The 24,336-nt window shown below is 37.0% G+C and overlaps 1 protein-coding gene across 18 annotated transcripts in view; it reads right to left on the bottom strand.

Annotated features, from left to right (window-relative positions):
- The window catches only part of NRXN1 (neurexin 1), a 1,252,733-nt gene that overhangs the window by 774,310 nt on the left and 454,087 nt on the right, over positions 1-24,336 (bottom strand). For all 18 annotated transcript variants that reach the window (XM_059891018.1, XM_059891016.1, XM_059891017.1 and 15 more), the window contains 1 exon segment: positions 106-407. In XM_059891018.1, the coding sequence (XP_059747001.1) occupies positions 106-407 (302 nt within the window).

The following is a 24,336-nucleotide window of genomic DNA, read 5'->3' on the forward strand; positions in this document are numbered from 1 at the left end:
ACTCTGAGGAGCCCTATCTCATGTTGTTAGGGTTTTCAAGTACCACACAAACACAGCTGTAGCGAGAAACAAAGCCAGATACTCTCTTATCCACTGCGCTGTTACCTGACGCAGATTCCTGGTGACTTTCACATCATGCCAGGCATTATCATTAAACTTTCCATTCACGGGCTCCACCAGTGCTTCAAAGGCCCCTGATCCCAAATTAATGACCAGAGAGACAGCTCCATTTTTCAGGGCGAGATTGACATAATCGGCTGATTTCCCGGTGTGAAGCATCAGTCCGTTCCTCTGAAGGGTTTTAAAGGACAGAGTTATTTCATCGCTGCTGCTTTGAATGGGGTTTTGAGACAAGTCGTAGCAGAAGTATTCCGATCCCTTGAAAGTGGCAATATATTCTTCTTTTCCTGGAGGAAAACAGATACACACATGCATAAGTAAAGAAAATATACTATGCAAATTACCAAAGCTTAACAGAAACGATCACTAATCAGCCCCCAGATTAACTCTTTGTCTAGTTAACATTCATGACAAGAGCCTTGTCAGAGTTAAACAGCATTGTGAAAAAGTGAAAGGGTTAGTCACTCAGTCGTGCTCGACTCTTTGTGAACCTGTGAACTGTAGCCTGCCAGGCTCCTCAGTCCATGGAATTCAGGCAAGAATCCTGGAGTGGGTTGCCATTCCTTAACAATACTGTAGGTGGCAGCATATTTTTAAGAAACGTCAGCTATTGGGCCATCAACTGCAATAGCTAAATCTGACATTCTTGAAAATTCAATTAATTTTTAAGTATCACTGCAAGAGCTCTGATCAGAGCAAGTAGCTCTGTGATATCTCCAGGGCACGAGTCAGGTACCATAAATACATATTGGATGGTTCTACTCTGCTGGCAACAATGGATTCCAAGTGTTTGCAATATTCTCTCCACCCAACTGAGGTTATTTTAATTTTCAGTGAGGTATTTATATTCAAAAGATCTTCTCAGTGAAGAGCCACATATTTCCACCATTGAGAAACCATAACAAATTATCTGGTGAGGGGAAAGTAAAGAAGAAAAATAACAGAATTTGGTCTGGGAGTGAATAGATTTCTTATAGAGCAAATGAACTTTTTTTCTCCCTGGGTGGAGGGGACAGTGATAGAAGGCCTAATGGCAGAAGCTGGATTTTTTGTTCATTCTCTGATCTCACCAAGCAGATGGCAAGACTGGCTTTTATGAGACTGGTAAGAATTCCAGCACATTCTCAGGGGAATAGCATGTAAATGAGGTCTCAACATTTTCTATATTTCTCAGTCTTCTCCACATTTATTTAGGGGTAACAACGTGGATCCCACAAAATGTTAAATCAAACAGAAATGGTGGCTATTTGGAAAGAGCAGTCTTTTCCCACTAATTAAGTGAGTTTAATCAAAGGAAAAGTAGAAGCCAAAATCTCCCTCAACTCTCTAGGCAATGATGGCATTGTACCAAGAAAAATGAGACCGTATGGTCTGGACTCAGCTTCTAATAAACTATAAACATAGAATTACAAGTGGTACTATAGAATCTGTTTCACTGGTAATACAGCATCTCTACTGTGCCCACTGGAGGGTTCAAAGCCAACAGAGGTCTCACTTTTATCTTTATCCTGGCAATAGGATTTTAACTCAGGACTACTTTCATTCAGTAGACATATACGTCATGTCTTTGCATTGGGGCTCAAATTAAGGTCTCAGCTCATCAGGGTCCAATGACCTGACTCTCTGGATACAGAAAGCATTGTAACAAATACAGGCAAGCAAGGCAAGGCACTGAGTAAGATAGTGAGCACCAAGAATTTTCACAAGAGAGTGAACCCTTGAGGAAGAGTTATTACCTACTAGTAAACTATTAGTGAAGACTAGTGTTCAGGCCAAATCCACTACAGTCTAGTCAGAGTCATAGCAATGACAGCCCGATCCATACTAAAGGGTCCCTTCCCTTCACATACTCAAATTATCAGCTGAAATCCGCAAGTGTAAGCCCAGTGCTAGTCCTCAGCGATAGTGGAATGACCAACACTGACCTAATCCCTTTCTCTGAAAGTCTACGGTTTAAGTGTTTGCTTCTCAGGTCAGTTCAACATGGCAAATGGCTTGATATTGGAAGCCAGGACAACTAAATATTTATGATATAATGAAGGGAAAAAAAAAAAAAAAACATAGGCTAAAGTATGAATTTAGATCCTAGCGGGCCACAAGTTAACTGTACTGGGGGGCAATTATGCATCTTTTAAAATTTCAATTTCTAAACATGGTTAGTGATACCAGTCTCTCAGGATATAATGATATTATGCTGTACAGACATCAGGGAAAGTTGGTGGGCACTAGAAATGGTAGATGTCTTCCTCCCAACCTAACTAATGTAATAAATATGATAAATGATCTAAAACAAATAGCATATGCCATATTTCATTATGAAATCTAGAAAACTCTCTTTAAGATCAGTTATAGAACAAGATGCCCGCTATCGACATACTGTGCTTCAAGTCCTAGCTAATGTAGGAAGAATAGAAAAACTTAAGAGCATTATCAAGAGTACAAGTGGAAAAAAAATCACATTAGGAAATATAATTGTACAACTAAAAGACCAAAAGTATCTTCAAAATCTATTAGGTTTAAAATACTTCAGAAAGATTGCAGGGTTCTATGAACTGGGGAAAACTGATGTTTTAAACATATAAACAGATCGATAGATTAGGTGAAATTCCAACAAAAATATCAATGATTTTTTTTTTAACGAATTTGAAAAGCTGCTTCTATAAGTTCTATAGGAAAACAAAGAGCCCAAAATAGCCAAGATAGATCAGAGTAAGAATATTAAGGAAGTTTCCTGTGTAAAGATGAACAACTATTAGAAAATCGTGATAGCAAAGATAATTCATTAGGATAGACAAAAGGAGAGAATAAAGATAATAATCAAACTAAAAATAATCTTATGCATATACGAAAATGATTTACATCGTCAGGCATTGTAAAAAAGTGAGAAAAGTACAGATTAGTCAAAAAGTGGTGTTGGGACAACAGGTTAACTACATGAATAAAGTGAAATTGAATATTTACATTATTTTGTTTACAAAAATCAATTCTCCATGGACTAAGAACATAAATTAGTGAGGTAAATCTGTAAACTTTTTGTTAAGACAAGAAATTATGATATGGAGGTATGGAAGGATTTATTAAATAGGCATACAAAAACTAATAAAATATTGATATATTCAACTGCATTAAAATTAAGAACACCTGTTTATCAATAATACCATAAAGAGAATAAGAATCTAAATTAAGTTGGCAGAAAATACTTTCATACCATATTAATCTGCAAAGGACTACAATACAGGATTTGCAAACCATTCTGATAAATCAGTTTGGAAAAAAAAAGATGAAAAATGGGAAAATTGGCAAATTATGCTTGGATACAGCTGAACAACAACAATTTCATAGAAAAACCAGTATATACTATTAGAATAAATAAAAATATGTTCAATTCTTTGAGTCTTCAGAGAAAGGCAAAACTCAAATTCAGAATTCATTTTGCAGCCATGAAATTGACAAAAATTGACAAGATAGAAAAACGCCCGGTTTTGTAAAAGCTATGGAAAAATAGTCATTGTTATCCAATGCTAATTAATGAGAGTGCTGATGAGTTTAAAATCGACCACCTGCAATAAGCACTATTTGTCCTTATTCTACCCCCATGGGAACATCACATATTATAAAGGTATTGGTCTTCAGAAAATGGTTACCATAATCAATAAAAATAACATTCCCAATTTCTTTCAATCCATTACTCTCTCCTCACTGTTCTGATCATTTGATGAGTAATAGGAATATAGAGCCAAGAGAATTCAAGGAATAGGGAGCCAAAAGAATTCTGGCTCATATCCATATACATACATCAGATATGGTGAGATTCACTTTCTGAAGGGGATATTTGCAAACTTTTCATGCCCACTGAATACTCAGAAGAGGTCTCTGAACCAAAGGGAGTTTTAGAGATCTTCTTCTAGCCCGAGTTTTTAGTTTATATCATTCGGAAAGTGATGCACATGAAGTTTAAATGACTATCAAATTCAGAAAATGCCAGTCACAGAAGAGGACTTGAATTCAGCCTGCTACCCTTAAATACTAAATAACAGAGACTGGGTCCTTGAAGAGGCTTGTTGCTAGTTAAGAGGCTGTAGCATTTTATCCAGCAGACTTCACATCATTCCAAATATGATTTATGCAAAATAAATCCAGATAATGTGGCAGAGCCAAAGGAAAAGTACTAAATATTAGAGTTTATGGTTTACTAGATGGAAATCTGTGAAGTTATATGAATGTCAATAACATTTCACACCATCATATTCGTATTACTCAAAAATGAAAATATATCACTCCTTTTATGTTGTTTAATACCAAATTAAGATAATTTAAATTTTCATTAAATGCAACCATGTAGTTTTGGAAGAATTCACCATGTAGAATATATCTTTACATCAAAAAATCATAAATGAGACATGAATCTAAGCAGGGAAATATTTTTGTTATGTTCTTTTTCAAGAAAGAATTTGTTTACCATATGAGAATATGTAAGTCATTCAGTTTTCTTCAAGAGGACTATAATTCATCCTTGTTACCATACTGTCTTTATCATTAAGTTTTGTGCTATGTCAAATGCAAATGCCAAGTAGCACAGGAAAGAGTTATTCATGCTTTCCTGTTGAACAATTAAAGAAAGGGTCTACATCCATTTTAAAAGATAAGATCCAAATATCTTATGCATTTCTAATATGTTCTAAAATAATAAACATCAAAAAGAAATTAGATTCACAATTATAGGAAAAGATGTTCAACTTTATTAGAATTCAGAGAAATGCAAACTAAGCCATAACAAAATGTCAATACATTACACCACAATGAATAAAAAAATAAAACAAGTGAAAAAGACAAAATGTACCAAGTATTAGGATGTGGAGCAACTAGAACTCTTATGTATTGCTGGTGAGAACTGCTTTTTGAAATTAGCAGTATCTTTAAAAGATACATTTGCCTATCTTATGACCAAGGAATCTCCCCTTATAAGTATGCCGCTAAGTCACTTCAGTCGTGTCCAACTCTGTGCGACCCCATAGACGGCAGCCCACCAGGCTCCCCCGTCCCTGGGATTCTCCAGGCAAGAACACTGGAGTGGGTTGCCATTTCCTTCTCCAATGCATGAAAGTGAAAAGCGAAAGTGAAGTCGCTCAGTCGTGTCCAACTCTTAGCGACCCCATGGACTGCAGCCTACCAGGCTCCTCCGTCCATGGGATTTTCCAGGAAAGAGTACTGGAGTGGGTTGCCATTGCCTTCTCCACCTTATAAGTATACATCCAACAAAATGAACACAAGATCGTCAGAATGACACACTAGAATGTTTACAGCAGCACTCTGCATAATAACCTCAAACTGAACAGTACTTAAATGCCAATCAATAGTAGAATGGATAAATAAATTGGGGCATAATTATAGAATATTGTATTAAACAGCAAAGAGAATATATGGTCTATAATTACATGCAAAAATATGGATAAAACTCATAATAACATTGAGTAAAAAAAAAAAAAGCCAGACAAAAGAGAAGATACTTATGATTTCATTTATATAAAAAAAAATAAAACTAAATCTCTACTGTTGTAAGTCAAGGTCTGACTGCCTTTGATAGAAATGAAGAGGAAACTAGTTAGCAGGACGTTGGGGGTACTAGCAACGTTCTGTTCTTGATCTGGTTTTTTTTATGTGTGTGATCAGAGTGCAAACATTCATATAGCTATACACTAATGATATGTGCACTTTCTAGTATTTATACTATATTTCAAAAAATAATTTAAATTCATAATCTAGATGACTGAGAACAAAATAAATTCATCTGATAAAGTCTTTTCTTCCTGATTAATAGGGTGATATGAGCAAGGCATTACTTTATTTATAGTACTTTTATTAGTAAAAATGAAAATAACAACAATAGTAATAAGACCAACTATGCATCACTTTAAAACTTTTCTATGTATATCAATATCCCTTAATACCATTTGCTCTCCAGAGCAGCCTCACATGATTTAGAAAATATAAATAAGCTGCATGGATGTAATTATAATTGTTTGAGGGACCATACTCCAAATGTGTTGATTAATGGATCACTGTCTATCTGAAGGGGGTGTCTACTACTCATCATAGAAATGCTATGACAGAATTAGAGAAACATTTAAAAAATAAACTACTCAAAAACTTGATTTATTTTTCTAATATTCTATATTAATTTGCTTTCTGTTATAATACAACTGGAGAAAGAGATATCTAATGGGTGCCACTGGATTTTAGTCCTCACCAATTTTCAACTATCTTATGACTTGGACAAAAATACACAATTCTTGCTCATCTAGTTTTCTGAAGGAAAGTTCAATGAAAAAAATCTAAATTGCATAAAATCTGGGTTCTATTCTGAGGTCTAAAATCACTCAACTGAACAAGGAAGAATACACAGAAAACATGACTTCCCAGACATACCAGATAAAACAAAGAAAGCTAAATCTAGAGGATTTAGAACATGAATCAAAGTGTAAGAGTGAAGTCACTCAGTTGTGTCCAACTCTTTGCAAGCCCATGGACTGTAGCTGGCCAGGCTCCTCCGTCCATGGAATTTTCCAGACAAGAACACTGGAGTGGGTTGCCATTGCCTTTTCCAGGGGATCTTCCTGATACAGGGATTGAACCTGAGTCTCCCGCACCCCAGGCAGATTCTTTACCATCTGAGCCACCGGGAAACCCCAAAGTGTGAGGAAGACACTCAAAAACCTCAGGTAGGCATGGGTTATATTCATAGCAGTTCTTAGAAGAGGGATGGGATGGTCTTCGGGCGGCTCATGCGTGCTATCACACTCCTATTTAGACAAGCTGGGATTTATTGGATATATATTGCGATGATAAAAGACTTCTAGATTACATAAGGTAGTGTCAAAAGCCTTCTAAAGAAAAATTTTGAAGATATGTGACAGAATCTTCAAACATTAGGAAGGCTATTCCCTAGAGGAGCAATTCCATTTTGCAGCGAATCAGGGGTGTGAATAGAATCAAAGCATAAAAGCTATGAGAAAATATATCTCAAAATAATAGACTTTATAAGAGAGCTATCCATAGGTGGAACATTTCATTTGCTAGAAAACAAATTTCTCATCACAGAAAGGACTTAAACATAACCGAAACTTAACTGGATATGGCAGATGGTGTTCAATCTTTGGATGGTCAACTGAACAAGTGGATCCTTTTTAACAGCAAGAATTACTGACTTATACTTTAGAGACTGGAATATTTGACAAAAAAAAAAAAAGGTTATATGACTTTTCGAGTTCACTCACAAATTGATTCTCAGAGCAGTACCCCTTCCCATTGCTTATGCTTTGGGTAAAGTCTCACTAATTTTTCCCTATGTTGCCACAACTTTCAAGTTCACTGAACTTCTTTACTAAGTGAAGGACCTGCAAGGAAATGACCCTAATTCCTAAGGCAAAGATATCTATGGTCAGAGAGAAGTCTTACTATTTCCACTTACATGGAGAATGTCAGGCTATTTTCTGAAGGCAAGAACCTGACCTACATTATTGTTCTCGATTATCTTGCTTTTCATATACACAATCCCAAATCACACAGGTTTATAAGGTTTCATTATACCTTAAAATATATTCTAAGGTTGTGCTCAACACAAACCAGGAACTAAAATCAACACATTAAAAAAAAGTGAACAAAAACTGACATTTGAGTAAGAGACTTGTTTCATTTGTTTTACTGCTCTAGAAGTCAAATACACAAGAATATCATGCCAAAAATATTCTTGACTAAACAAAGGTACACACTAGAAGTTTACATTATTAAATTAAATAACAAGCCTGGCTGTCTCTATGAAGATAAAGCAAGCTTAGAAAAACAGAAAAAAAAGGTCTGCCTATTGAATCACATCCGGTTAAATTCTCAGTTCCTAAGAAGTGTTAACAGAAAACAGCATAGTTTTATTTGCCAAAATCCTTTGTAACTGATACATTAAAATAATCAATTGATCACTGTAAGGAAAAACAGCATTATTTTAAAGGGAGAATAGTTCTTTATCTGGACTTTCTATCAGATGAAATGTCATAAATCATTCCAAAATTTCCAATTATGATTCAACCTACAGAAATTCTGTGGTTAGCTTCTATTGTTTGCAGCAAGAAATAAAGCTTCATAAAATATTCATTCTTCATGGTTTTATTTCATTTCAGATACACCTCAAGGCAACCAATCTGGAAGTAAGTTGCCAGGTATTCATCAGATAACCCTAGAAAAATAGGCATACTTTTAATGATGATATACGTGAAGTCATTAAATATGAAAGTGAAAGACTTAGATATTATTTGACATAATGCTTTAATTTATTAGATGAAGTGAGGGCTGAACAGATAAAACCATGATCACATTAATTAATTGGCGTAGAATCATAATATGTAAACCCCCCTTACTTTCTTTATTCCAATCTTACTCTTCCTTACTCCCTAGATAACGCCATGAAATGAGCCTCTAACTAATGACCAAAAACTAAATGCCATTTACACTTGAACATACTTTAAAAAAATAAAAATAAAAAATAACAGGACACAGTTCAATACTCCAGGACAATTTTCCAATTCTATTGTGCAACTGATTTGCATTTGTTTGTATAACTGCAGGTGCTGGGAACCAAACAGGCCACTCTGTGCCTAACTGGCCTGATGACCATTCACTTCTGCACAGATCAGATGACATGCAGGAAAAGTCATAAACAAACATTCACCAGGTGTGCAATATTGTAATTTCTGGGCCTGCCTTGGGCTCAACTCCCACAGTTGAATCTATGACTAGACTCCATCATCTTTTAACCTGGTGGATATCAGTGACACAATCAAAGCAAAAACACAGCATTGTGTGTGCTGTACTTAGTCACTCAGTCGTGTCCTACTGTTTGTGACACCATGGACTATAGCCCACCAGGCTCCTCTGTCCATGGGGATTCTCCAGGCAAGAATACTGGAGTGGGTTGCCATGCCCTCCTCCAGAGGATCTTCTCAACCCAGGGAAGGCAGATTCTTTACCATCTGAACCACCAGGGAAACCCATAGCATGGTAAATATACGCTTTCCAAAGCAACTCTATATAAACTTATGATTTCTTTGGGTGTCAGTGAATGAATACCTAATAAATAAATAAATAAAATATATATGTATATATAGCATATATACTATTACATATATAATTAGAGGATTACAATGATGTTTATAGCAGATTTATAGATGCTGCTAAGTTGCTTCAGTTGTGTCTGACTCTGTGTGACCCCATAGACGGCAGCCCACCAGGCTCCCCCATTCCTGGGATTCTCCAGGCAAGAACACTGCAGTGGGTTGACATTTCCTTCTCCAATGCATGACAGTGAAAAGTGAAAGTGAAGTCGCTCTGTCGTGCCCGACTCTTAGCAACCCCATGGACTGAAGCCTTCCAGGCTCCTCCATCCATGGGATTTTCCAGGCAAGAGTACTGGAGTGGGGTGCCATTGCCTTCTCGAAGATTTATAGATATCCTGTATTTAAACATATATATATAAACATTCCTCATTTATACTATTCCTCATTATACTATGGAGGCAACCAACCCACTCTAGTATTACTGCCTGGAGGATCCCATGGAAAGAGAAGCCTGGCAGGCTACAGTCCATAGAATCACAAAGTCAGATACGATTGAAGCAACTTAGCACACGCTCACACATTTATACTGATCAGTATAAACTAAAAACACTTGGATTTTATTTATTTATTTTTGACTGTGCTGGGTCTTTGCTGCTTTGAGAGGACTTTGTTTAGTTGTGGTGAGAGGGGGCTACTCTTTGTTGCAGTGCAAGGGCTACTCCTTGTGGTAGCATCTCCTATTGGAGAGCACAGCTTCTAGGTGTGTGGGCTTCAGCAACTGTGGTCACACTCTCAGCAGCTGTGGCTTGGAGGCTCAAGAGTGCAGTCTCAACAGTTGTGGCACATGGGCTTAGTTGCTCCATGGCTTGTGAAATCCTCCCAGACCAGGGACTGAACCCATGTTCAATATTTTATATACTTATTTATATATCATTGGCAGGCAGATTCTTATCCACTGTGCCACCAGGGAAGTCCAGGAACACTGGAATTTTAGAGTACCACACTTTGCACCAGGAGAAGGGATACTGGAAACCCATGGTGTGTCTTTGATCTTAAGGCAAAGAATATTGAATGCAAAAAGTCACACATATAAAGCCTAGTATTGAAGTTCAAATTGAGAGGGAGATTAATAATCCATTCAGGCATCATTCTGGTCAAACTTTTTTTATTTTATTCCATGTACAATGGGAAGTCATTGGAGCATTGCAAGCTGAAAAGTGATAAGATTTGATCTGCATTTTAAAAAGTTCTCTGACTTCTATGTAGAGATTGGATTCTGGATATGTATGAAAGCGACAGCAATGAGACCGATAGTTATAAAGTTATAGATCATAGGAATGGGGGCTATAGAGTCATATACAACTGGGTTTGAATCCCACTCTTACATTGCTACTGCTGCTAAGTCGCTTCAGTCGTGTCCGACTCTGTGCGACCCCATAGACAGCAGCCCACCAGGCTCCCCCATCCCTGGGAGGCTCCAGGCAAGAACACTGGAGTGGGTTGCCGTTTCCTTCTCCTACTCTTACATTATGAGTACTTAAAGAATAATCACTCATCTTAAAAATCTGTTTTCTGATCAATGAGTGGAGGCATAGGAGCTATCTACATCCATGATGGTTAGTTGTGAGAATTAAGTAATATAACACATGTGTAATAAATTTATTAAAATCAAAATCCAAGGGATATATTCATGGTATATAAACATGAAAGAATATTTATTTATGCATTCATTATATTTCCTCAATCACTGATTTTAAACATGCACACACTGTCACTTCCTTTCCCCATCTCTTAATGACATCCTGGGCAGACTTACTAAATCTCTGGTCTTTTGGTTATTAAAGACTCAGGCTACTTGATAACTTTCACCTCAGATATGATATAAGTTTCATCCCTCAATTCACAGTCTGAGCTGAGGAACAAAGGGAGGATGTGGTGTAACCACAGACGTCTTTTTACCAGCTGCCTTAAAACCTGGCCCTTCCAGTATATTGGGATGGAGTTGATGAGAGGAAGAGAATAAGACAGAGGCCACTATTGCAGTCTCCTTCTATTGGTTGTAACTGCTTCTTTGATTCACCCTCCCTGACCTCTAATGCCCTTGAAATGGTAGATTCAAGTGTGCTTTAGGACCTCATCACTGCATTTTCCAAACATAATGAGACAGACAGAGAGGTGGGGATGGGCTTGATTCATCTGGCCCAACTTGCTTCATCCTCTGGTTCCAACACACTGCATCTGGCTCCTGTCATGCCCTGGCCCCGCAGCCCAGCAAGTGGCCTTCTTGTGAGTAATACTGGCCAGATGGTTCAAGCTCCAGACTAAATAAGAGCGTCTGCATGACCCACAGAATCTTAGGCATCCTGGCTACACCAGATGTTGTGAGTGTAAGCTATCCTCCTTTGTCTCTTTCCATCCTGCCAATTCCCTTTCTCCTCAGTAAGGCAAAGGCAGGTCAGCAAGTTTGATGCAGACACTGTCATGCATCAGGAATGTAGAATACAGACAAGCTTCTATAGCAGTCTCTTCTCTGTTACCTCGGGCAAAGGGAACAGACTCTCCTTGGACAGTATATTTTCATGAGGCCTATTATCTACTGACACTTCGGTCCACTCACTCAACTAATGCTTGGGTAGATAAGGAAGGTGGGAGGTAGGGAGGCAGGAATTGGGTTCAGTTCAGTTCAGTTCAGTGGCTCAGTCGCGTCCGACTCTTTGCAACCCCGTGAATCTCAGTACGCCAGGCCTCCCTGTCCATCACCATTTCCTAGAGTTCACTCAAACTCATGTCCATCGAGTCGGTGATGCCATCCAGCCATCTCATCCTCTGTCGTCCCCTCTTCCTCCTGACCCCAATCCCTCCCTGCATCAGGGTCTTTTCCAATGAGTCAACTCTTTGCATGAGGTAGCCAAAGTACTGGAGTTTCAGCTTTAACATCATTCCTTCCAAAGAACACCCAGGGCTGATCTCCTTTAGAATGGACTGGTTGGATCTCCTTGCAGTCCAAGGGACTCTCAAGAGTCTTCTCCAACACCACAGTTCAAAAGCATCAATTCTTCAGCACTCAGCTTTCTTCACAGTCCAACTCTCACATCCCTACATGACCACTGGAAAAACCATAGCCTTGACTAGATGGACCTTTGTTGGCAAAGTAATGTCTCTGCTTTTGAATATGTTATCTAGGTTGGTCATAACTTTTCTTCCAAGGAGTAAGCGTCTTTTAATTTCATGGCTGCAGTCACCATCTGCAGTGATTTTGGAGCCCCCCAAAATAGTCTGACACTATTTCCACTGTTTCCCCATCGATTTCCCATGAAGTGATGGGACCAGATGCCATGATCTTCGTTTTCTGAGTGTTGAAACTTAAGCCAACTTTTTCACTATCCTCTTTCATCAAGAGGCTTTTTAGTTCCTCTTCACTTTCTGCCATTAGGAATTGGGTTAGAGGTTGTCAAAAGATCACTTTTGCTGTCTTCTACTAAGTGCTGAGGGAGATAAGTGGCCAGTGTTTAGAGATTTTCTTTAGAGTAGAGGTTACTTAAATTCTGTTTCAAGGGCCTTTAATCAACAATTCTATGCAAAAAATTTATCCTCAACATTCTGTTGTGAATATAAAGAAGTATGCTTTATATTGCCTGGCATATGGCGAGCAATCAGCTGTTGGTTATCATTATCATTGCTGGTTATCGCTAGTATTACTGACTCTTTGTCCTCTGTCCATGGAATTCTCCAGGCAAGAATACTGGAGTGGGTAGCCATTCCCTTCTCCAGGGGATCTTCCTGACCCAGGGATTGAACCCAGGTCTCCTGCCTTACAGGCAGATTCTCTACTGTCTCTATCTGAGCCAACAGGGAATCCCATTACAAAAGTAAATATCATATTTTAAAGACTGTCTAGTAGTTGTTTTTTTTTTAATCAGCTTTTTAGTTAATAATTTAATAACTAGAATTTCATTTTGGCCAATACCCTAATTTTAGGAAACTGTTGGTTAATTTAGCTTCATGCTGTAAAAGATGACTTTCAAAATGATTTCATGAGGTTTTTGTGCTTTTTTTAACTTTCATTTTTCATTCTCTAAAAAAACAAAAAAACATCAGACTAAAGATCAGGAGAGTTGAGCACTGGTTTTGACTCAGCCCCTTTCAGCTCTCTGTCCCTTTGGTCACCCCGTTTAGCCTCAATGGCCTCATTTTCCTCCCTGGCAGAGTGATATAGCTGGACTAAGTGATCCCCAGTGATTCTCTCAATTTTAAAATGTTATGGTCCTGTAACATTCTTGACTTATTAAGCCACTGTTTCACAGATTCATTCAATAAACATTTACTGAGGCTCAACTTTGTGCCAAATTCTACTGCTTTCCTGCTGTCAAAATCACATAACAGGCTAGTTAAAATGTCTTTAAAGTTTTCTGGTGATGCTACTTTTACAAAGAACTTTCCACAGCAACTCCTATGTCTATCTGAGCTTCTAGAGCTACTTTTGCTCTTAGACTGTAAGGAATTCAAAACTTAAGAAAAGTAAAGCAACTTTGAAAGTGTTTTGTTCACACTCGATCAGAAGCAAACTTTCTATTCTGATCACATTTCTTCCTTGTCCAGAAACAAATACCTTCAACAGACTTTCTGGTTCAATATATGCTGGAGTGTTAAAAGAATGTGTTTGATGAAACTTTTTTTCTCCCAAATTTAAGGCACTTTTCTATATAAGTGAAATTCCTAGAATAATAAATCACTTTAAGTAGAGGATAATATTTTACCATAAGTTTATATGAATCCATTCAGGACCATGTATATTTCTCTAATGAATGTATGAAAGGATATATCAACAATGAATAGCATTTTCCAATCAACAATGACTAATGCTTTCCAATGGATTAGTTTGGAATTAGGAACCCTGGGTTCAGTTTCCTCCCTTAATGGGTTTGTGCTACATGACCATGGGCATATCTGTAACTGAGTCTGAGCTGACCACAGTACAATGACTATCATGATGTTGCCATGCCACACCTTCAGATTTTTAAAAAATAAGGATTGGTGATATAATGATTTTGGAATCATGATTATTAATTATATACTGATTCTTCCATAACCTCCCCACACCCATCTATCATAGCTGTATTGAAAGCACCATAAATCAACACTGTCAAGCTCAGCATTTCTCAAACCAGGTTTCTCATCTGCTTTGAATACTGTTTTCTCAAGTCTCCCAAGAATGGTACAAAACTATACCTTTCTAGATACACAGGAGAGAAGTTATTCTGTTCAATAGATTTCTTAGGTCTTTATTTCTTTCCCAACACCAGCAGAGCTCTAGCTTAATGCAAATATATAGAATTTATCGGAAATAATTTGGAAGTAGTTTACAGAATAGAAGGAATTGCTGACCCATGAAGTCTTGGTAGGGAAGAAACGTGGGGAAGAGCTAAGCTCCTCACAGGTTTTGGTCTCCTATAAGGCTGTATCACTCATATACTCAACAACAGTGAATCCCAGTCTCCAAGTCATTTCAGTTTTTAATTCCCCAAAGGGGATGAAATTTGATTAGCCTGGCTTGCATTGGTCAGAAATATTTATTCCCAGTTCAGATTTTTATGATTGGGAAGGGAAAATAGGCAGGATTATAAAACAGGGGCATGTGTGAGAATCATTGTAAGAGAGCAGTCTCATTGGTTAATACCTGACATTGTCAACAAGTCGGTATTGGGATCTAATATTAAAAGAGCAAAATTCCTAGAATGTAGAAATTATTATAATTACCTTTTTAGTGCCACCTACAATATAAATTTATGTTTTAGGCTCCAATTTTTAAAATATGGACACTGGCTGGTTTGTGATCAACAGTGAAACTTCATCAGAAATGTCAGTGAGTCATATAAATGTAAATTTTAATGAACGGGAAAAAGGAGACCTATAAAGGTTACAAAAATTTTCTCTGGCATCTATAGCTAGGCACAGATGAAGCAGGGATGAGAAGCTGAGTCTCTAGACCAGTTGATCCCAAACAGGGCTAGTCATCAGAATCACCTGGGAAACATTTCAAAAAATATTACACAGTACAGGGAATATAGACAGTATTTTATAATAACAATAAATGGAGTATAATCTTTAAACATTTGTGAATCATGATGCTATATACGTGAAACACACAATACTGTATAACAGCCACACCTCACTAAAAAAAAAAATAAGAAGAAAAAGAAGCATATTTCTAGCACCTACCCCCTTAAGTCATACTTTAATAAGATTTGGAGTAGTACTCCTGATACTTTATTATTATTATTTCTTACTTTCCACTTATTTCCAGTACACATTAAGCTTGAAACTCAATGTTTTTTTGTAAATTACTGGGCTGTCCCTTCCCTTACTCTCCACTGAAAGAACCCATTTCCCAACAGTAAGCACAAAATGTAGAATAACATGGATGAAATATAAATGAAGCAATCAAAAAGCAGAGCACATTCTCACTTTTTAGCTTGGAAGTCATTTGACTGATGAGAGAACATTCTGGCCAGACTGAATAATACCACCTCTTAAATCGGTAGCTGTAATTCACAATGCATCTGTTCACTTCTCGCAGTGAGCATTCTCTGGTCTCAAAGATAAGACATATTTCCACATTCATAAGCTGTAATTTTATATACTTTTTTCACCTTTTCTACCTGTTGTGAGTAAACCAAATACTGTATCAAAACAAGTCTTTTCTTTCTAAAGATCACTGACCATGACATTTTGTGGCAAGAATATGTGGATATATTTTAGATACTACGCTTGAAATAAGTTGCCTACCCCTCATTTTCCCGCACTACATGCCCTTCTCATGAACAATTAATAAAACTGTAAAAGTTAAAGAGATCTTCTAATTCAGAGACTTTTGAAAATTTCTTCCTAGGTACTGAGGATTCAGATCCTCTATATAGACTTTGTACTTGCAATGCACTCTTATATTGTTTTTTTCTAGAAATGGTAACTGATCTAAATTGATTTCAAACAGGTTCACCACTCAAATTTGAAAAACACTGATTTACAAAACTACAATGAGGTATCTCACACCTGTCAGAATGGCCATTAACAAAGTCTACAGACAGTAAATGTTGGAGAGGGTGTTGAGAAAAGGGAACGTTACTGCACTGTTAGTGGGAATGCAAATTGATACAGCACTATGGAGAACAGCATGGAATTTCCTTTAAAAACCAGGAATTAAACTACCAAACAACCCAGCAATCCCACTACTGACCATATATTCTGAGGAAACCATAACTGAAAAAGACACATGTACCCCAAGGTTTATTGCAGCACTATTCATAATAGCTAGGACACGGAAGCAACCTAGATGTACTGACAGATGAATTGGTAAAGAAGTTGTGATACATACACACAATGGACTATCACTCAGCTATAAAAAGGAACACACTGAGTCAGTTCTAACGAGGCAGATGAACCTAGAGCCTATTATACAGAGGATAAGTCAGAAAGAGAACGACAAACACTGTATATTAATTCATTTATATAGAATCTCAAAATATGGTACTGATAACCCTATTTTCAGGTCAGCAAAGGAGACACAGACATAAAGGACAGACTTTGGAACACAGTAGGGGAAGGAGAGAGTGAGATGATTTGACAGAGTAGCATTGAAATATACACGTTACCACATGTAAAATAGATAGCGAGTAGGAATTTCCTGTATGATGCAGGGAACCCAAAGCCAATTCTCTGTGACAACCTAGAGTGGTGGGATGGGGAGGGAGGTAGGAGGAAGGTTCAAGAGGGAAGGGACATATGTATACCTATGGCTGATTCATGTAGATGTATGGCAGAAACCATCACAATATTGTAAAGTAATTATCCTCCAATTAAAAACTAAATTAAATTAATCAAAATGAAAAACATCGATTTAATTCAGCCTTTTCACTCTACAGATAAGAAAACCAAGGCCCAGAGAATTTAAGAGACTTGGCAGAAAGTTTGTAGCTTGTGAATATCTCAGACCGGAATATGGATCTCTGACTGAATCCCGTGGTCTTTACACCAGATTCTGTTGCATTTCTAATGCTGTTTTAAATAGGTTTGAATGGAACATCTTCACAGTTTCTGAGGGAAGAAAATATTCATTTTGAAGAATATAGGGCAGTCTGGCTCTTTCACCATGACACTCAATCCTAACTTAATCTCTTTCTCAGATAACTAGTTTTCATAACTCCAAGACAACATATGTAAGATTTTAGCTTTATAGCTTTCAAGTTGCCAGTTAAGAGTACCAATATTTTTTCTCAGCTATAATCTCAAAGTGAAGTAGTCATCTAGACTATTTTACAGTGTTTGCACTAATTATGTTAAGCTTCTCAACATCAAAATTTTAATTTTGCAGTTTATTTTGATTTATAGTATTATAATGAAAGCGATTGACTTAAACGTTCAAATATTGCCACTTAAAAACAGTGCATTTTATTTTAAATTGAGAGTATTGCCAATAATGTGGGAAAAAATCTGTATTGTTTTACAATAAAAAATAAACATAAATTTAATATATATAACTATATTGTCAAGAATCGAATCAGTGACTCATTAGGTATATCAGACTGAGGTTATCTGATGAAATGTTTAATGTTCACAGTGGTTTTCAACTTGGCATCACAACAAAATCATCTAAAGAGCCTTCAGTTCAGTTCAGTTCAGTCACTCAGTTGTGTCTGATTCTTTGCAACCCCATGAATCCCAGCACGCCAGGCCTCCGTGTCCATCACCATCTCCCGGAGTTCACTCAAACTCACATCCATCGAGTCCGTGATGCCATCCAGCCACCTCATCCTCTGTTGTCCCCTTCTCCTCCTGTCCCCAATCCCTCCCAGCATCGGAGTCTTTTCCAATGAGTCAACTCTTCGCATGAGGTGGCGAAAGTATTGGAGTTTCAGCTTTAGAATCATTCCTTCCAAAGAACACCCAGGGCTGATCTCCTTTAGAAGGACTGGTTGGATCTCCTTGCAGTTCAAGGGATTCTCAAGAGCCTTCTCCAACACCACAGTTCAAAAGCATAAATTCTTCAGCTCTCAGCTTTCTTCACAGTCCAACTCTCGCATCCATACATGACCACTGGAAAAACCATAGCCTTGACTAGATGGACCTTTGTTGGCAAAGTAATGTCTCTGCTTTTCAAAACGCTATCTAGGTTGGTCATAACTTTTCTTCCAAGGAGTAAGCGTCTTTTAATTTCATGGCTGCAATCACCATCTGCAGTGATTTTGGAGCCCAAACTGTTTCCACTGTTTCCCCGTCTATTTCCCATGTAGTGATGGGACCAGATGCCATAATCTTTGTTTTCTGAATGTTGAGCTTTAAGCCAACTTTTTCACTCTCCACTTTCACTTTCATCCTTAGAAAATATTATTGCCTCAGTTCCAGACACCCACCTCTATACCCTCATTTAATTGGTCCAGTGAGTGTCCTGGGCATGGGCATGTTTAGAAGTGATTGAATCCCAGGTGATTCAAATGTATCAACACGGAAGGGTATCATGGGTTTGGTTTAGAAAGATATTACCTAAACATTTAACGTGTAATAAGAGTCCCTTTACAAATGTACTAATTTAGTTATAATAATGTGACAAAACGTTGCAGCTCTTTAAGTTATAATCTTTAGATATGATCTGCCTGTGTATAGTATTGCTTTACATCTGCATTCTGCTTGAGTAATAATAAGTAGTTGGAATACTTTATTTCACAAAATGGCAACACAAGTGCATGTCCTCTCTTTCCTTCAATGTACATACATTATCAGACTGACCTAAAAGGGCCAGTCTTTTATGTAAAGCACAAGCATGGATCTTCAACCCATTCAGATGCTGACATTATACGTTTCCTTCCTGAAGGAAAATCATCTAAGAAGCAATGAAGAGTCCTACTACCAATTCAGGCAATCACATTTGCCCAAACACATAGAAACTCCCAAGTAGCTGAATTCAACTGTTTTCAGTTTTCTTTTAATTAAAAAATTTAGCCAATCTTCAAAACCCTCATTATACAAATATATAATGTTTATGTATTTCTGTAAAATTTAATGCCAAAGTTCAAAGAAGGCAAACATTCTGTCTTGAACAGTGCTCTTTATGTGCTGGTCAGAATAACACCCGAAGCTGATGAAATGTCTATGGAAGCTAAATATCTCACGGTGGACACTAAAAACAAGGATGTTCTACTCTGAGGAGAAAGTCACGGGAAGAAGTGCTGGGATTAAAGTGGATAAAGAAAGCAAGCTGCAGCGCATAAGCTGGTCCTGAAACAGTTAACAAGAGGAGCCCACACCCGTCCATCAGCAACTCTCCTTGGCAGGCCTGTCTTTCTTTAACAGGTGACACCTCGGTACACCACAGGCTGAAATTTGAAGCATCTAAGGCTCCTCTTCCTTCCCCTAATAGACAAATGCACAAAACCCTGATTTTTCTTCCCTTGCTGCTGTGCCATAATAAACAATCGCTCGGGATTTTAACCAAGTCAAATGCTGACTAAAAGCCTCCTCACAAAAGCCTTTTAATAAATCCCTGCTTGTGTTTTCTTTACGTGCATTTCAACTTGAAGACAAAGAGCTTTTTCCACATTTCCCTCATTTGCTGCTTCTTGCTGGACTAATTAAAAAGCACACTCTTTGAGTGCAGAAAAGGGATAAAATGGAAGAGTGGGCGGATGGTTCAAGATGGAATGTCCGTGGCTCTGTCAGGCCTGTGAGTCTCTCCAACTGACACAAACGCTTTATTCTTCTAGCTCCAATTTGAGGAAGACACAGAAGCAGCCCTTCAGCCTTTCCTACTTCAGGTCAGGGTCCTTTTTATACTTGGCATACAACCTAGACACATCTGAATTCTGTTCAAAATGGAAAGTTTTATGCTTCCAAGCAGTTCAAGTGCACTCTGCGGTCCTTGTGTCCTGTGGGCTGCCCTAGCAGGGTTGAGGCACCTCTCAGGGCGAAGTGGTTTGAAAGCTTTGAGGTTTTCTTGGCGACTGGGAAGAATAATTTGACTTCACTTGGAATAAGATCATATTCAGCAGAAAAGATCTGCTGTGCTCAAGGTCACGGACCTTGGCTCTGTGGATATTCAGTTATTCAGCAGAATAAGCACTCCATGCCTTCAAAGCACTTTAGGATGCTACTGCAGGTGTTGCCTGCAGAGACCTTCCTGACAGCTGATGAGTTCCTGTATCTGTCTGTCCCCTTCTTGATGCTTTCTGTTCTGCTCTCTAAACACTGCACTTCCTCTTTATACATAATATGCCTGTATATGTTTGCAATCGTAAAGATTTTCAAAGAAATGTTTCCATGAATCAAGATCTGTATGTATGTATATAGAGGACTAAATAAAATATTCAGGGGGAAATAGATTTTTTTTCTTAATTGCTGCATTTCAAAGTCTGAAATCTTAAGCCACATTTTAGAATGTGTTTGCAAAATAAATTATGGAAGTATCAAGGAATTAATTAAATCGTTACTTAAGGAAACATATTAAAAGCCTACTATGTGTGAGGCACTGTATTAATTGCTTTGAAGGAAACAATGTTGAACTAGACAGATATTTATCTTATAAGATGTTTAAAATGCAAAGAGGTTACAAGGCATATCAAAAGCCAGAAGCATGCAAAAGAAGAGGTTATTTCCAGTGTTGAGACACATTTCATAGAGAAGGCAAAACATGAATGACTTTTTGAAGGATGACACATTTGAAATGTAGGAACTTTGGGGAGCAGCACTTCTGGTGAGGGAATGAAAATGAGTGAATATTTTGAGGTGAGAAGTCAAACAATTAATGAAATTTGATTAGAACTAAGATGGCATGAAAAAGAATGGCAAATGAAGTGAGAAAATTTGGTTACGTATGAATTGTAAAAGGCTTTGATAAGAGAAAGAGATATTCCTGACATTTTTATCAGGAATATCCAGCTGAGACTAAATTGTGAATTATTGATTGGCACAGACTCAGGAACAAGAGTGCACCTCATACTTTTGTTATGTTTTAAGTATTAACATTATAGTTTTGAAAAATGCAGTTCTATCTAAAGTGAAGGTGATAATTTCAATGTTAAAAATAAGGAGAGTTAAGCATTTGGAAAGTTGCTCATGTTTAGTTTGAGAGAAGGGGGGAGACAGATGGATGGTCCATCACTAGATATTTTTATTCTTATTTCCTATCAAATAGATAAGCATTTGTGAGGAAAGATACTTCATGTAAAAAGGCTTTACTCTGCACTATCTGCCAAAGAGGATGTTAGTCTAATGATTCAAAGAAGTAAAGCAATGATATATTCTATTGAACTGTGAGATATAATCTAGTAAGTTGCATTAAACACCATTAAAGCATATTATGAAGAGACTTTATATTCTTTAAAACTATTATATTGAACATATAAGAAGTAATAGTCCAAGATACTCTTTAAATAGGGTTTCCCAGGTGGCACTAGTGGTAAAGAACCCGCCTGTCAAGGCAGGAGATCCAAGAGATGTGGGTTCCGTCCCTGGGTGGAGAAGATCTCTTGGAGGAGGAAATGGCAATCCACTCCAGCACTCTTGCCTGGAGAATCCCATAGAGGAGCCTGGAGGGCTACAGTCCATAGAGTCGCAAAGAGTCGGACGTGACTGAAGCGACTGAGCGTGCACACACATCCTCTTTAAATACCCTATGTGGATGCCAACTTTTCTGGTAGAATAAATTTAAATGCAGATGAATACAGTGCCTAAATACATTTTCTTTTGACTCTGTTCCCAGTGATGTGGTTAAGAGCCCACACTTTAGAATCACAGTAGACAAATCGCCACTCCATCACTTATTAGCTTTGTGAATGGGGACAAGTTGTTTAAACACTATAATTCTCCAATTACTATTCAAAATGTGGGTAAAAGTAATATTCACCCCGTGGTTAATGAGTTGATGCTTGTAAAATTATTAGCACAGTCTGGCAACATATGTCATCTACTTTTCCTTGTATACAAGTTTCGCTTGTTTGTTTCTTAATCTTATAAAATCAGTTCCATCAGAGTTTTACTTCATGGCAAGCTGCTTTCACTTCTTGATTAAGAAAACCTGCCCTACTGCTTAAATCAAAAAGATATTTTCCTCTAGTATTTCTATAATATGCAATTCCTTTAGTGTTTATTTATAAGAATGATACATGATTGAAACATAATTTTACTTTATTTTCCAAGTGTATAATCGGTTTTCAATACTATTAAATAAAACATTCTTCCTCAGTTTTTAAATACCACATTATCATATACTGAATTCCATATATACTTAATCCATTTCTAGACCCCATTTTTCTCCACATACATGTTTTTCTGTTTCTGTGACAGAACCAGGTTGCTTTACTTACAGTCATTATATAGTATCTTTTAAGATCATGTTGGTAAACTACCCAAATTATCTTTCTCAAAAAAAATTTAGATGTTTATGCTTGCATATTAACTTTAGAATCAATTTGTCAAGTCCCCAATTCCTCTCCCAAAATTGAGATTATGAGTTAAAATGCCCTAAATCTGTCATTTAATTTATACCTTGAATCATCCAATCTAGGGACACACGGTCTGTTTTTCCACCTATTTGGGCCCTATTTTGTATTGTTCTCGAAAGATTTATTATCTTTCATGTAGATTTTACACAAAGCTAGTATTTTGTAGTGTTTGGATAAGCTTTTCATATTCCTAAAATCTTAATGCAGGTAAAAATCCTAATGATTTAAATATCTACATTAATTTGATATACATGATGATTTGAGAGAAAATACAATTAATATTTTTGCCTTGCCTTTTTTAGTCTTCTATTCTAATTTTGTTAAGTAACTGAATTGTTAAGAAAAAGGTTTATTCTTTTTATTACTCTTTCAAATATAAAAATGGCATTTATTTCACTAGATTTATATATATATATTTATAATTAGCAAGCTATAATATTTTAAAATTCTGTCTATGGAAAGGAGTAACTCCTACAAATTCCAGAGGAGACTATTAAAAAAAGTAACAACAAGGGCAACAAATAACAACAATTTAACTGGAAACAGACAACCAGCCCCCAGATGGCTAATCCTCATGACCCTGCAGTCAGAAATTAAGGCCTAAACCATCTTGATGGATGGACATCAATTTTAGTCTCATAAACTTATGAAATGGAATAAAATTCTCTTATACTAACTTACTGGAGGACATTCCTTCCTCTAAGTTCAATCTCTTCATTAGTCCATCCTCCAGGTTGAGGGAAAATAATTCTTTGATATTTACCTGCCAATAATAACCCTGAGGGACATAAAATTACATTGAAAGTGCAAATGGTCATCTTCCTCTTGCAATTTCACTACCAAGGTAAGAGAACGAAAATGCTGCAGTTTAAGCCAATTTGGGATGCTGAAGAGCATCTACAGGTTTGTTAAATATACATTTTTCTTTATAAAATGATAATCACATACATTTCTTGATTTTGGTGTTGACAAATCATGTCAAATACAGGTATATTTCAAATGTGATCCCAAACAAACACTCAAAGCCACATCCCAGCAAGCAGTGTTTTTCTATAAGCCTTATAGAATAGTGTCTCTAATTTTCATTTCTAAGAAAAAATAAATAACACAAGAATTATTTCAAAAATAACAAGGCACTTCCTCCAGAATTAATAGCACTTGCATCTTTTTCTTTCACTGGGCTTTATTTTTCTTCTATAGAGCATTTGTCACTACTTAAGTGATGAATTTATTTATATATTAATATCCACATGGCCCACTAAAGTGGGAGCTTAGTGAGAGCAGGAGACTTTGGTTGTTGTTATCTTGATGGTTGTCTACCACTGGCTCTCAGGGCCTTGCACAGTGCCCAGAACCTTGGAGGCACTCAATAACCATGTGTTGACTGAATTATTTATAATTATTTAATTTTCCATTTGCACATGAGCACAAGAATGAAACACTAACCAAATAAGCTATTTTAAAATGTAAATGGCACTTTTTGTCATTATCATCTATGACCCTTTTACTCTCTACTGTGCTTAAAATTAAAAATCAAATTTGATTACAGAGCTAAAGGAAAGCTACTCGTTGAATATGAGATCAGGAATGATTTTTATTTACATGTCTATCTAAGGGGGAAA

Source organism: Bos taurus, chromosome 11 (genome assembly GCF_002263795.3).
Source record: "Bos taurus isolate L1 Dominette 01449 registration number 42190680 breed Hereford chromosome 11, ARS-UCD2.0, whole genome shotgun sequence".
Classification (NCBI taxonomy): domain Eukaryota; kingdom Metazoa; phylum Chordata; class Mammalia; order Artiodactyla; family Bovidae; genus Bos; species Bos taurus.